The sequence below is a fragment of the Eptatretus burgeri genome, chromosome 7 (genome assembly GCF_056783735.1).
Source record: "Eptatretus burgeri isolate ZD-2024b chromosome 7, Ebu_testis_v1, whole genome shotgun sequence".
Lineage (NCBI taxonomy): Eukaryota > Metazoa > Chordata > Myxini > Myxiniformes > Myxinidae > Eptatretus > Eptatretus burgeri.
This window is the reverse complement of record NC_140967.1, coordinates 88,274,386-88,289,504: the sequence shown is the minus strand read 5'-3', so window position 1 is coordinate 88,289,504 and position 15,119 is coordinate 88,274,386. Positions and strand designations below refer to the sequence as shown.

The following is a 15,119-nucleotide window of genomic DNA, read 5'->3' as shown; positions in this document are numbered from 1 at the left end:
GCTATTATCTTGTATCAGAGTGGTGACCTGTCCAGGATTGTGCCCAATAGCCCAGGAGACTGCTAAAGCAGCACCAACGCTCTACACAGAGTATGGTCCCAATGGATCGATGGATGTTCAATCTTCTTCTTTCCTCTATGTTTTCAAGACAGCAATTCACATTTCACCACCATCTCAAGTCATCCCTCATTCAAAACGATGATCTTTTCTACCCTCGTTAATCCTCACCAATCCCCCCCCCCCTTTTCTTCGAAATTTCAAGTATTTTTCTTCCTGACAGTTTTGTCCTTTATCCATATTCTCCACCCTGACCCCTCATTTCTCCCCACACATTATTTGTCCAAGTCTCCCCCTATTTTGTCCTTTAACCCTGCTGTTGGTGTTTCCCCCTATTGGTTCATGAGTCAGTAAGTGACCACTATATTCGTTATTAGTGTGTGTCTGTCTGTCTGTCTGTCTGTCCCGAGCATAGCTCCGTGGGTTTTGATCTGATCCTGATAAAATTTGGGTTGGAGGTTTATATCATGATCTAGTTGTGTTTTCCTGAGAATGGGCGTGGTGCGCCCATTATGGGCAGAGCCACGCCCAAAAAACGTGTTTTTAAGGGGTAGCCGGTTTCAAGTTACATCTTCTCTGAGGGGGTTTGTCGAATCTGGCAGGGGTTTCGATATATGGTTAGCCCAATGGCACCTACATAGCCCCATGGAGCTCGATTTTTCATTTTCGTCCCAAGGTCAAGGTCACAAGGTCACGAACTTAGAAAATGTCAAAAAAAATCAATAAATTGGGCATCGAGCTCCGAGGGTTTTCAACTGTTTCGAATGAAAGTTGGTATGCAAGTAGTGCTCTTCGAGTACTATAACTTTCATCATTTACGTTCTTCCCGATTCCCGCCATAAAAAAATAAAAAAGGCGAACGACGTTTAGGATTTCACAATTCGTGGTCGATTTGTAGTGCTCTTCGATTACTACAACTTTCATCATTTACGTTTTTCCCGATTTCCGCCAGTTTGCCCGTGGCGTCCCCTCGAAGGTCAAAAAATAAAAAAAGGTGAACCATCGCAGTCTCCAGACTTGTTCCCTCTACTGTTCCTTTTGTTCTGTTGCGTCCTGATCTGTCAGTATTCCAGCTCTTCCGTGAGCCTTGACTTTGTATACAATATGTATATGTATATATATATATATATATATATATATATATATATATATATATATTGTTGTGGTTGACGAAATTCACAAACCACCATTCAGGTCCCTTAGGTGAGATATCTCGGTAAGTACATGTGTAGTTAGGCCCAAACCCGTTGTCTAGAGGGAATAAATGTCATTCATGCGGGCTGCGACTCTTCAGGATAGCCGTTTTTCTTTTACTATCTTTATTTTGGACCAGCCGCCATTATTACCACCACCAACCACAACGCCGCTTCACAACAACAACCACCAACCACAACGCCGCTTCACAACAACCACCAACCACAACGCCGCTTCACAACAACAACCACCAACCACAACGCCGCTTCACAACAACAACCACCAACCACAACGCCGCTTCACAACAACAGCCACGACCTTTACCGTCACAACTCGCCACCGTCGCATCCACACCATCTCGCGCCACTCGTGGGCACCGATACTGGACTCGTGCAGGGCGCGCACCGAGCAGCGTATTCAAAAACATCACGGAAAGCAGAAAACGGATCAAAAACGACTCACGCCCACTTTTGTTCCGTCCAATCGGAGAGCGTGGGCGATTTGGCCCCGCCTCCAGGGCGTTGGAGTGAGGACGCTATATGCAAATTCATGGATCAAAAAGCATTCACGCCCACTTTTCCTCGGTCCAATGGGGAGCCAGTTAGAGAGGTGAAGGGTCGGAGGCAGAGGGTCAAGGGTGAAAGAGCGAAGCCACGGGGCTTATATAAACGGCTGCGTTCGTCAGTAAAGAGAGTGGTGCGGAGTTCAAGAGAGTCGTCGGTGGAGCTGGAAAGAAGTGGGAGAAGTCAAGAGTGAAGAGTTGGGACGAGCCAAGAGAGGAAACGGAGAGGGCGAGTAGACGGAGCTGTGGAGAGGTGACGGCGGCGAAGGCGGACGAGGGGGTGCTCGCGTCGGTGCCGGGAGCCGCACAGGGAGAGGCCAGCAACGCGCCCGAGGTCGAGGAGGAGACGCTTGCCACGGGACCCGAGACAGGGTGATATCCTCCTTCCCCCGAGCATCAGCAACCCCCTCCTGTTTCCCCCCGCGCTGAGATAGTGCGACAAAGGGGGCCCCTTTCCCACCCCCTACCAGACACTGTCCACGAGGCCCGCGGAGTTGAGGCACCACCGCCACTTCGCGTCTCATCATCAGACGGGTAGGCCCGACCCGGTCTCGGCCCCAGGCCCGCCTCATCCTGGAGGGTGGTTCTCTTTTCTTTTGCTTTGGGAATATGTGTTGTCGGCGCCGTCTGTGAAGTAAAATTGTATAAGTGTTGCCGTGTGCCCGGTAGTCGGTTAGATCTGCATTGTTGCATTTGCTTTTTGTGTAATATTGCATTGTCTTCTTCTTTTACATGTGCTTTTGGTGGAATTGTATATGTGTGCTTTCCGTTCATCGCGAAATAAATGTGCTTCATGTTGAACTGTTCTCCCGCTTCGCTTCGTCTTTTCCTCTATTGAATCTCCATCTTGCTTCACGTAAAGGGTTGGTCGTGGGCTAAAACACCCGATAATTAATCGAACCGTCGAGGCCGACGAATAACACCGCTCGGTTATCCCGATAGTACGGAACGGGTCGCTTAAAGTGGCCCGTGTCCGAAGTCGACCTGCGGCGAGGTGCGATCGCCCGGTCTACCCTCCGTGTGGGTACTTAGGTAGGTCGAATTTGGCGAGCAACCCTATCCCACGCGGGGGTCGATTGGCACGATCGTGGTGAGACCGAAAGGTCCACCCGTGACTAGTTCCCGGCGTTAGTCCGAGAGGGTCACGACTGGATTGTCCGTCCGGTGGGCGACGTGCCGCGATTCGAGTTACGTGGCCGTCCGCACGCCGGCGGGCGCGAATCCGCAACACTGGTGTCAGGTCGTGCGATATAAACTCATCACCCTCCTCGCGGCACTGGTATCGGAGAACGGGAAAACGGGCTCTCCTGTCTCCGGCTAAATTCACGGGAATCGGTCCAGGGGTGAGAGGAGCGACCCCCGATTCCCTCCAAATTACGAGCGAGCTAAATTAACCCTTTAAGAGAAGCAAGATGGCGTCTCAAGGCGAGCGGGAGCTGGGGGTATTAGAAATGGATGTAGAATGTGTAGAATCCATGGCTCAGGATGAAATCCCCGTGCAGGAAATGTTGGTTGTACAGGAAAACGAACTCGCCCAACTGAACCCAGAGCCCGAAATGGGTGCGGCAGCGGCCGCGGTGTATGACACCTCCCCTCCCCCTCTCCACCAAAACCCCCCGACCCTTGCCGAAACGGCTCACCCAAGCGCACCCGACATGGCCCAGCTATGCGCCATGCTGGCGGCAATGACAAATGAAATGAAAAACGAAATGAAAGGAATGAACAAGCAAATGGACGAAGTGAAAACGACGATGGATGCGAATACACAACAAATAAACGAAAAGATGGATACAAACACAAATGAAATGAGAAACGAAATGAACAAGCAAATAAACGGAATGGAAGCAAACATGAAGGAGGAAACGAAAAAGCTGCGGGGTGAGATGCAGAACATGGGCCGATGCCTGCAGGCGGGCATGAAGGCCGTGAGCAGGGAGCTAAAAATGGCGACTCCACGTGTAGGAGCGAACGAGCTGGGAGGGGGTGCAACGGTGACCGAGGGGGAAAAATTAAATGGGGAGACCAAAACGTGTGAGACGAGACACGAGGTGACGACAAAGGAAATAAAAATAATGGAGACAAGGGAGGTAAAGGGTGAAGAGTTGGCAGAGACACGGGAGATGGGAACGATAGAGGGAAGACTACACGACGAAGACGGGGTAAGTGACGCACACACACACGGAGGTAGTGGAGGACAATGAGGGTGAGCTCGCGGAGCGTGTAGGGACCCAGTGCGAGCAGCGGGATAGCCTCCTCCAGGAACGAGGGGAGGGAGTATGCCCCCTTGAGGCGAGTCACGACCAGGTGAGTTCGGTCGTGCTTCGCGAGGTTGAGAGGAGTGCTGCGGACAGGTGCACGGAGAGCTTGGGGGGTATAGAGGCCCCGGAGACCCTTGTGGGGACACGAATCCCCAGTGTAGTTGTCCCTGTGTGTGTGGTGCAAGGTGTGAGTGCGTCCCCGTGTGTGGAAGCGACCCCGTGTGTGAGTGGTGTGATGGCGATGGTGCCGGAGTACGTGCTTCCCAGCACGCCGTGTGTGGATGAGGCCGTGTGTGTGGATGAAACGGCCAGTATGAGTGAGGCACCGCGGGTGAGTGCCCCCGCGTGTGTGAGTGAGGCACGGAGTGTGGATGAGGAACCGCGGGTGAGTGCCCCCGCGTGTGTGAGTGAGGGACGGTGTGTGGATGAGGCACCGCGGGTGAGTGCCCCCGCGTGTGTGAGTGGTGTGGTTTGTGTGAGGGAAATGGCACGAGTGAGTGGAAGGCCGCGAGTGAATGGAGCACCACGTGTGAGTGGTATGGTTTATGCAAGGGAGACCGTGTGTGTGAGAGAGCGGTATGTGAGGGAGATGTCGGTTGGCATGCGGGAGCACGCAGCCGCGTCTCCCGGTGTGAATGTAACGGAATGGAGTGTGAGCGTCGTAACACGCAGGTGTGCGTGGGTGGAATGGAGGCGACGACGGAGACATGTGAGGAAAGAAAGCCGAGTAGCGGCTGTAGTTGTTTCGGGGACCGTGCCGGGTTCACCCAGCAGTGAGCACGAGGTCCGTGCTGTGCAACGCACGAGACCCCTACGTGCTCGCTTGCGAGAGTGAAGTCCCGGTCCGGAAACGCACGCGGTGGATTTGCCGATCCCGCGGACGGACAAAGTTTAGGCAGGATTACAGATTTGGACCGGACGGGTTCTCCACGCGATCGTGTGTGTTAAGCTCCAACGGGCAAAGCACATGTGTTCGCGTGGGGAACCCCTCGAGACGTGGGGCTTGTTTTTTTTTTATTGCGCACGGTGACGTCATGGCTGCACGTGGGGTTGGAATCCGGCAGGAGGGGTATCCCTGCCGGATGGTACCGTCCAAGGAGGGACGAGGTACACGTGCAGCTGCATGACGTCACGGGCAGGTGTAAAGGGCACGAGCTGCGAGTGGCCGCGCTGGTGCTGCGCATGTATAAAAAAAAAAAAAAAAAAAAAAAAAAAGCAAGCCTCACTTTCGGGTGCACAGGATTCCTGGGCAAGGGGTGGAAGACCCCCTTGACCGGGGCACAGGATGGAAACTAGTTAGGGGGAAGGGTTAGCTTAGTTAGACCGACTTCATGGGGCAGGGGTAAGTCCTCATGGAGTCCGTGGAATGGATTAGGTAGAGGGATTTAGTGAGCTTTAGGTTGGAAATAAAATGATTTATTTGGAGATAGTGACAGACTTGTGGATATGTAGAGGGGACGTAGCTTAGCTACGTAGTGTTAAAAGGAACGTGCTGTAGTGTAAGGGACGACGTGGGAGCACGAGTTAGTTAGGGGATGTTGTTATAAGGATGGCAGAGTTCAGTGGTGTGTGTGTTGAAGAGTTGGTGAGTGAAGTGGAAGCATGTGCTTGGTGAGTGAGTGAGGCCAGCGGGTCTGTGTGAGTGGAGCGACTGGGGAATGCATGGTGCGATGAGTGATTGGGGGGAGGAGTGACTCCCGCCCAAGGGACCCCGGGGTCAGTGTAGAGTGAGTTAGGGGGTTAGTTAAATTGAAAAAATGGAGGTCGTTTTGTTGTTGGTGGGTGTGTAGGCTCGAAACCCGTTTGGAGGGGTGCAGGAGCCCTGTTGATGGGCTGGGAGCGTGGCTGCGAAAAGTGAGTATCGCTGAGTGGGTACCCCGGGCACCAGGCTAGTCGGCCGTGGTAGGCCAAGGGCCCATGGGGGGCCGGGATAGCGTAGTGGGCACGGGTGCGCCTGCTGGGTGCGGGGGCCCGGGGCGCCATGAGCCGCGTGGGCAGTGTTGAGGGCACGGGTGACCCTCGGAAAGGGGCCTGGGAAGCCAGCCTGCCACGTGTGCGTTTCAGGGGAGGTGCCATGGGGGGCACTCCCCAGTGTTAGGGAGCTGGTAGGCTCGGAGGCAGTGTAGTGCCCGGGGGTGCCATAGCGGGAGATTCGGCAGAGGGTCGTGCCTGCCAAAGGGGGCCACGTGTCCCAGCCATGAGACCGTGTGAGGGCACGGAGAGAAAATTGGGGGGCGAGGCCCGAAATTGTGAGGACACCAACACAGGCGACGGGAATCTGGGTTGTTAGAACCAATAGTTTAAGCGAGAGGCGCTTGTTGAAAGCCCCGGGGTAGTTTAACAGTTAAATGGTTAGGATAGATTAGGAGATGTACCCCTCCGCACCATCCATCCCCTCGCTGTCGTTGTGGGCCGCTGGACCCACTTTGGTTATAGATCGCTGAACTCTGGGGAGGCCATTCTGAGGCTTGAGTTGGGCCTCGACACAGGACGTTAGCTCTCCCTTATTCCCCTCCGGGAAGGGAACGTAGGGGTTGGGAGTAGGCTAGGTGACAGGATAGGTTAGCCGAACAAGGACGATAAAGGGGGTTAGGGGACGATTTATAGTGGGGAAGTAAAAATAAAAAAATAAGTTGGGGCTAAATTGGGGTTTGACAAATTAAGGGAGTGGGTATGTACAGTGACAGGCAAAGGCGATAGGTGGGAGGGAGACAGGTAGGTAGGTCCGAGCCCGCCTTCCAAGTGGCCAGCACCACCGCACTCCCTCCACCAACCTCCACTGAACGGCAAAGGCTGGCCAACTTCATCGGCTGGCCGTGTTTTGCTTCAAGGCGGAGGCCAGCCAACTTCATCGGCAGCTGTTGTTTTGCTGCAAGGCCTGTGCCATCGGCTGGCCGTGTTTTGCTTCAAGGCCTGTGCCGGCCACTTCATCTGCTGGCTGTTTTTCTTCAAGGCCTGTGCCGGCCAGTTCATCTGCCGGCTGTGTTTGCCTGCAGCGGCCTTCTTCTGCGGGCTGTGTTTGCCTGCTGCCATGCCATGCCCACTGTCCACGTTCACCAGCCCCGTTCAATTTTTGCTTTGCCCCCCCCCCCCCCTGTTCATTTCCATGAGCGCCAGGATCCGCAAGGCAACAGTTTGCAAGCTGCAAGAACTGCCCTGTTGGCAGCTACAACACGGGCCTGCAGTGGCGGCCCGTGCACCGTGTTTGTGTTCATCCATCCATTCGTTGTGTTCATTGCGTGTGCCACTTGAGCTGGCACGGAGACTGCGTTTGTGCAGTCCATGCACCGTTGTGGTTCACTGCGTTCAGTTCAAACCATTCATGCATCCATTCATTGTGTTCATTGCGTGTGCCACTTGAGCTGGCACGGAGACTACGTTTGTGCAGCCCATGCACCGTTGTGGTTCACTGCGTTCAGTTCAAAAGGGAAGGCCTTGGACTGCGTGTGAGCAGCCGGCCACGTTCCCTGTCACCTGCATTGTTTGAGCCAGGGACTGCATTCGAGCAGCCTGGCTCCCTGCTAACTGCTTTCTTTTTGCAGAGTTCAGTGATCCTGGGCCATGGTTTAGTGTAAAATTTGTAAGTTAAGGTTAAGATGTACTGTAAATATGAGTGCGCCCCCGGCATGTTTGTCTTAGCGCCGGCAATTTTATTTAAGTCGTCCGTGTGAGTGAGTTTGTTTAGGTAGTTACTCAGCCCTTAGGTTATTTATTTTGGGGACACGAATACCATGAATGTCGCACTCAGGGATCCGTAGGTAAAATGTACTAGGGGAAAACTACACATGATGGCACACGAAAATTTGACGACTCGGGACGAGTCTGTAAAAAGGAGAGGGGGTAGTGTTGTGGTTGACGAAATTCACAAACCACCATTCAGGTCCCTTAGGTGAGATATCTCGGTAAGTATATGTGTAGTTAGGCCCAAACCCGTTGTCTAGAGGGAATAAATGTCATTCATGCGGGCTGCGACTCTTCAGGATAGCCGTTTTTCTTTTACTATCTTTATTTACTATCAGCCGCCATTATTACCACCACCAACCACGTCTCAACAGCCATCACACAACAACCACCAACCACAACGCCGCTTCACAACAACAACCACCAACCACAACGCCGCTTCACAACAACCACCACCAACCACAATGCCGCTTCACAACAACCACCAACCACAACGCCGCTTCACAACAACAGCCACGACCTTTACCGTCACAACTCGCCACCGTCGCATCCACACCATCTCGCGCCACTCGTGGGCACCGATACTGGACTCGTGCAGGGCGCGCACCGAGCAGCGTATTCAAAAACATCACGGACTTTCCGCAGAAAACGGATCAAAAACGACTCACGCCCACTTTTGTTCCGTCCAATCGGAGAGCGTGGGCGATTTGGCCCCGCCTCCAGGGCGTTGGAGTGAGGACGCTATATGCAAATTCATGGATCAAAAAGCATTCACGCCCACTTTTCCTCGGTCCAATGGGGAGCCAGTTAGAGAGGTGAAGGGTCGGAGGCAGAGGGTCAAGGGTGAAAGAGCGAAGCCACGGGGCTTATATAAACGGCTGCGTTCGTCAGTAAAGAGAGTGGTGCGGAGTTCAAGAGAGTCGTCGGTGGAGCTGGAAAGAAGTGGGAGAAGTCAAGAGTGAAGAGTTGGGACGAGCCAAGAGAGGAGACGGAGAGGGCGAGTAGACGGAGCTGTGGAGAGGTGACGGCGGCGAAGGCGGACGAGGGGGTGCTCGCGTTGGTGCCGGGAGCCGCACAGGGAGAGGCCAGCAATGCGCCCGAGGTCGAGGAGGAGACGCTTGCCGCGGGACCCGAGACAGGGTGATATCCTCCTTCCCCCGAGCATCAGCAACCCCCTCCTGTTTCCCCCCCGCGCCGAGATAGTGCGACAAAGGGGGCCCCTTTCCCACCCCCTACCAGTCACTGTCCGCGAGGCCCGCGGAGTTGAGGCACCACCGCCACTTCGCGTCTCATCATCAGACGGGTAGGCCCGACCCGGTCTCGGCCCCAGGCCCGCCTCATCCTGGAGGGTGGTTCTCTTTTCTTTTGCTTTGGGAATATGTGTTGTCGGCGCCGTCTGTGAAGTAAAATTGTATAAGTGTTGCCGTGTGCCCGGTAGTCGGTTAGATCTGCATTGTTGCATTTGCTTTTTGTGTAATATTGCATTGTCTTCTTCTTTTACATGTGCTTTTGGTGGAATTGTATATGTGTGCTTTCCGTTCATCGCGAAATAAATGTGCTTCATGTTGAACTGTTCTCCCGCTTCGCTTCGTCTTTTCCTCTATTGAATCTCCATCTTGCTTCACGTAAAGGGTTGGTCGTGGGCTAAAACGCCCGATAATTAATCGAACCGTCGAGGCCGACGAATAACACCGCTCGGTTATCCCGATAGTACGGAACGGGTCGCTTAAAGTGGCCCGTGTCCGAAGTCGACCTGCGGCGAGGTGCGATCGCCCGGTCTACCCTCCGTGTGGGTACTTAGGTAGGTCGAATTTGGCGAGCAACCCTATCCCACGCGGGGGTCGATTGGCACGATTGTGGTGAGACCGAAAGGTCCACCCGTGACTAGTTCCCGGCGTTAGTCCGAGAGGGTCACGACTGGATTGTCCGTCCGGTGGGCGACGTGTCGCGATTCGAGTTACGTGGCCGTCCGCACGCCGGCGGGCGCGAATCCGCAACAATATATATATATTGTTGTGGTTACCAAATTCGCAAACCACCATTCAGGTCCCTTAGGTGAGGTATCTCGGTAAGTATATGTGTAGTTAGGCCCAAACCCGTTGTCTAGTGGGAATACATGTCATTCATGCGTGCTGCGACTCTTCAGGATAGCCGTTTTTCTTTTACTATCTTTATTTTGGACCAACCGCCATTGTTACCACCACCAACCACAACATCAACCACCCACCGCGGCGCCGCTTCACGTCACACCTCGCAACCGTCGCATCGCCACCGTTCTTGCGCCGCTTGTGGGTACCGGTGTTGGACTCGTGCAGGGCGCGCGCCGAACAGCGTGTACAAAACCACGGATTTTCCACTTCAAAAACGGATCAAAAACGACACACGCCCACTTTTGTTCCGTCCAATCGGTGAGCGAGGGGCGATTTGGCCCCGCCCCCAGGGCGTTGGAGGGCGATCGATATATGCAAATTTATGGATCAAAAAGCATTCACGCCCACTTTTTCTCGGGCCAATGGGGAGCGAGGTGAAAGGTCGAAGGGAGGGGGTCAAAGATGAGAGAGCGAAGCCACGGGGCTGATATAAGGGACCGCGTTCGTCAGTCAAGGGAACAGAGAGTTAAGACTTCGCGGGCGGTGGAGTTGGGAAGAAGGAGCAAGAAGGAGCTGGTCGTCGTCGTGTGCGTTGGAGTCGGAGCGGAGGGGACGGAGCTGTGGAGAGGCGGCGAGGGCAGACGAGGGGGTGCTCGCGTCGTGCAGGGAGCTGCACCCCAGGGAGGCCGACAGCGCGACCTGGCCGAGGTGGAGACGCTCGTCGCGGGACTCGAGGCAGAGTAGGAATCCTCTATACCCCGAGCATCAGCAACCCCCTCCTGTTTCCCCCCGCGCTGAGATAGTGCGACCAAGGGGGCCCCTTTCCCACCCCCTACCAGACACTGCCCGCGAGGCCCGCGGAGTTGAGGCACCATCGCCGCTCCGCGTCTCATCACCAGACGGGTAGGCCCGACCCGGTCTCGGCCTCAGGCCCGCCTCATCTTTGAGGGTCCTCTATTCTTTTCCTTGGTTTTGGGTATGTGTTGTCGGCGCCGTCTGTGAAGTAAAATTGTATAAGTGTTGCCGTGTGCTCGCGTAATCGGTATTAGATCTGCATTGTCGCATTTGCTTTTTGTGTAAAATTTGCATTGTGTTTCTCTTCTTTTCTATGTGCTTTTGGTGGAATTGAATATGTGTGCTTTCCGTTCGTCGCGAATAAATGTGCTTTGTGTTGAACTGTTTCCCGCTTCGCTTCGTCATTTCTTTCATTGAATCCTCATCTTGCTTCACGTAAAGGGTTGGTAGTGGGCTGAATACGCCCGATAATTAATCGAACCGTCGAGGTCGACGAATAACACCGCTCGGTTATCCCGATAGTACGGAACGGGTCGCTTAAGTGGCCCGTGTCCGAAGTCGACCTGCGGCGAGGTGCGATCGCCCGGTCTACCCTCCGCGTGGGTACTTAGGTAGGTCGAATTTGGCGAGCAACCCTATCCCACGCGGGGGCTGATTGGCTCGATCGCGGTGAGACCGAAAGGTCCACCCGTGATTGGTTGCCGGCGTTAGTCCGAGAGGGTCACGACTGGATTGTCCGTCCGGTGGGCGACGTGCCGCGATTCGAGTTACGTGGCCGTCAGCACGCCGGCGGGCGCGAATCAGTAACAATATATATATATTTTTTTGAATTAATATGCAGCAGGTATTGTTGAGTTACCCAAACTTAGAAGTTCTCTCAGTATACTGAGAGAGAGATGCCAGTCATCATGATCACATTCTCAAAGCATAATGTCATTGTGTTAAACAAATTTTTCCAAGATCGTCTTTTTTACACGAGTCCTTGCACTTGTGCAAAGTGGGCCTGAATTTGTTCAGGGTTTCACCCTCTCCATACAATAATCATTCTACAAAGTGTATAACACATTGTTTCCAAGAACAGGATCAGAGCTTAAATGCATGCTGGGAACAAGTCGAGCTGGAACTCAGCTCAACATTGCCATTTGCATGGCGTAAGCTCAAGGTATTAAATTTTATAAACTATACGTGCTTCTTTTTCTTTTCATATGCAACAAATGGCTGCAGGTATCATAATTTTCTGGGGGTGTCGCTGTGCTTTTGATGCAGTGCCCCCTAGAGGTTATAAAAGGAATTTGTAATTTGTTCAGGATGTCTGCAATAGCTCGCCCATTCTTCACGAAGAACATGGGATCTTGAACGTCCATCAACTAATGCCGGCAGACGGGATGCCCAGTTTAACGCCCCCCCCCCCCCCCGAGGGACGGCACATACGTTAATGAATCTCCCTGCATGTGAAACACCAGGATGACAGTTTATAGCCGTGCTGAAATACGAACCCAAGCCAGACAGATGAGAGGTGAGTGTGCCAGGTGTGCTGCAAAGTGTGGGCAATGCTTGTGTTGGCAACATGTTTTAAATATATATGATCATTTCAAAAGAAAAACAATGCTACGTCTCCTCCAACAAGTTCCCCACAGACATGCAATAAACCTGCTGGTGGACAAATCAAAATATTCTTTAGAATTTTGCTTTTGTGCTTAATTTATGGGTTAAAGGAGAATTTTAAACAGGAAACAGTCCAAGGGCTTCCACACAGGCCCAAAGCTTAGCCTTACCACTCTGGTGTTAGCTCTGGCAAAACGCAAACGTCATTCCGGAAACGCAGAAGGTCACAAAATACACGCCAAGCAGAACTAGACCCGGATGTAACTGAATCTTCTTCAGCAAACAACACAACATGATCTTTTGTTTGACAGCCCTGAAGCAACACACGTTCTAAAATAAGTACAAATTATTACATGTGCCTTTTCTTTGAGTGGTATTGTCCTAAGTAAACATGAATGTGTTTCAAATTTGAGTGATACATTTGTATATCTAAGGAAGAGCCATATGTGTAGGTAAATGATCTTTGAGGGAATCTGTTTGTTTATTGTTGGTAAGTAATATCCATAAATCAAATACTTCCCGCTATAATGCAAGTGCTGAGAATCGAGATGGTGGCGAGAGATAACAAATGGTGCAGCAGTGAATAGATATAAAATATCTGGTCAATGAAACCATCAAGCCTGTTCAAATTTACAGACAACTGTCTCCACTGGATGTAGATCATCGCATCTTAAAGAAATCTGTATTTAACTGGCACAAATCATTTAAAGATGTGAGAGTGCACGGAACGAACTACGTTCCGTAAGACCGGCCACCTCGATCAACGGCACAAACATCAAGCGAGTTATGGATCTCATTCCAATTCGCCGAAGAGTTTCTCTGTTCGACATAACAGTTCAACAGTGAACATTAGTGTCGACTCTGTCTTTAATGATTATCGATATAAACAAAAGTTCAAGTGAAATTTGAGATTATGTCATTAATGATTATTGATAAAAACAAAAGTTCAAGTGAAATTTGAGATTATGTCATTAATGATTATTGATAAAAACAAAAGTTCAAGTGAAATTTGAGATTATGTCATTAATGATTATTGATAAAAACAAAAGTTCAAGTGAAATTTGAGATTATATCATTAATGATTATTGATAAAAACAAAAGTTCAAGTGAAATTTGAGATTATGTCATGAATGATTATTGATAAAAACAAAAGTTCACGTGCATCCTTGAGATGTCCTACGCCACATTACTGCATGCACTTGGCTGGTGCTCCATCTTGTCTAAATTATCATTTGCTTTGAGTTTGCAATGATTTTAGACTATAACTGATTGGAATGTATCTGTATGCATACATGTTAGAACACAGACTAAATAAATAAAAATTTAAATTAATATTCCACTATGATGTCACTTAACCATCCATTTTACAATACCTTTGGCACTGAGGCAAGGTTATCCTGATGTAAGTTGCACTGATACTGAAAGATAAATCAATCATATTCCACCCTTTGTCTTATGACTGCGGATCACATTCTCTTTCCAGGAAATGTCACGGTAAAGGCTGTGACAAGTTACACACATGGATTTTATCAATGTAATGTCGTTCTTTTTTTGTATGCATAGTTAGGCTCATGGAAGAGCTAAAATTAGTAAAGTGAATGGATCAGGACATAACAGGACAAAAGGAACAGTTGAGAGAGGAGAGGGGAGGGGCATAAATAGCAGAGTTGAAGGCCAAGATAGAGGCAGACTTGGACAAACAAGAGGTGTGGGGAGGAACGGGGTCAGGAGAGGATGCATGGGGTGGACAAGAAGGATACAGAAGGAAACTCTCATGAGGGAAAACTGGAAATTTGGAAGGAAGCGCGATTGGGGTGGGGAGGGGGGTTAACAAGGGTAGAAAAGATCATGTTTTGGGATTGGGGACAATCTGAGATGGTGGTGAACAGCAGCTGTCTTCAACACCTGGAGCATAGCATAAGATTGAAGAGAATGTGTAACTTGGTTCCACAGGCAAGATAAAAGAGGCACAAATGAGTGAAGGTGAGCAGTGATCCTGGATTTTGGTAGTGTAACCAGAAGGGGGTTTATGGTGGACCATATGTGCTCTGCAGAAACCTGGGGGGACAAAGTATGGAAAGAGCAGAGGGTGCAAGACCAGAAAGGAGGTGGTAAAAGACAGAGAGAACACCGACCTGTCCGTAATGGTATAGTGATATACCCGTCGACTCAGCTTCATCGTGGGAGATTTCAATAATCTTGAAGGCCTTGCTTTCCATGGCATAAAGCTGAGCAAGGTGTGAGGCAGGGGAGCCAGCCCAGAGGGGAGAGCAGTACTCCATCAAGCTGTAGATGAAGGCCTTGTAGGTGGATAATTCAGGTTTGCCAAGGAAGGACTTTGTATAAAGGAGGATGCCCAGTCAGCGACTGGCTTTGGTGGCCAACTTTGAAGTGTGTTTTGCCCAAGAAAGATCATGGCTGATAGTGAAACCCAGTAGTTTGAATGACTGAACTTCTTTAAGAGGATTGTTAAGACAGTAGATGAGGGGAGGGGTGGTTGGTGGGTGGTTTGCCAGACTGTCCTTTCTGAAAGAGACAATGAGAGGATGAGATTTGTCAGGATTGAAAGACATATTCCAAGTGTTTGATGATCTGGTGATTTTGTCAAGGTCTGAAGAGAAGAAAGAGACTGCAGCCTTCCTGTCTGAAGGATGAGGGATATCACAGCAGAGGGTGGAATCATCAATAAATAGATAAAGGGGATTTTCCAGAGATGCAGAGAGATCAAATATGAAGATCAGGAGTAGGACTGGGCCCAGAACACTGCCTTGACAGGGAGAGGATATGAAAGGATTCTGTTGAGAACCACAAGTTAACTATGAGAGTTGAGGAAATCAGTAAGCCATGTGTGGAGTTGATCTTGAATGCCATAGGCAG

At 51.0% G+C, this 15,119-nt stretch overlaps 1 protein-coding gene across 1 annotated transcript in view; it reads right to left on the bottom strand.

The window, feature by feature from the left end:
- Positions 1-15,119, bottom strand: part of SANBR (SANT and BTB domain regulator of CSR) — a 90,027-nt gene that overhangs the window by 11,613 nt on the left and 63,295 nt on the right. The window contains exon 12 of the mRNA XM_085889493.1: positions 12,413-12,555. Within this exon, the coding sequence (XP_085745619.1) occupies positions 12,413-12,555 (143 nt within the window). The remainder of the gene's footprint in view (positions 1-12,412; positions 12,556-15,119) is intronic.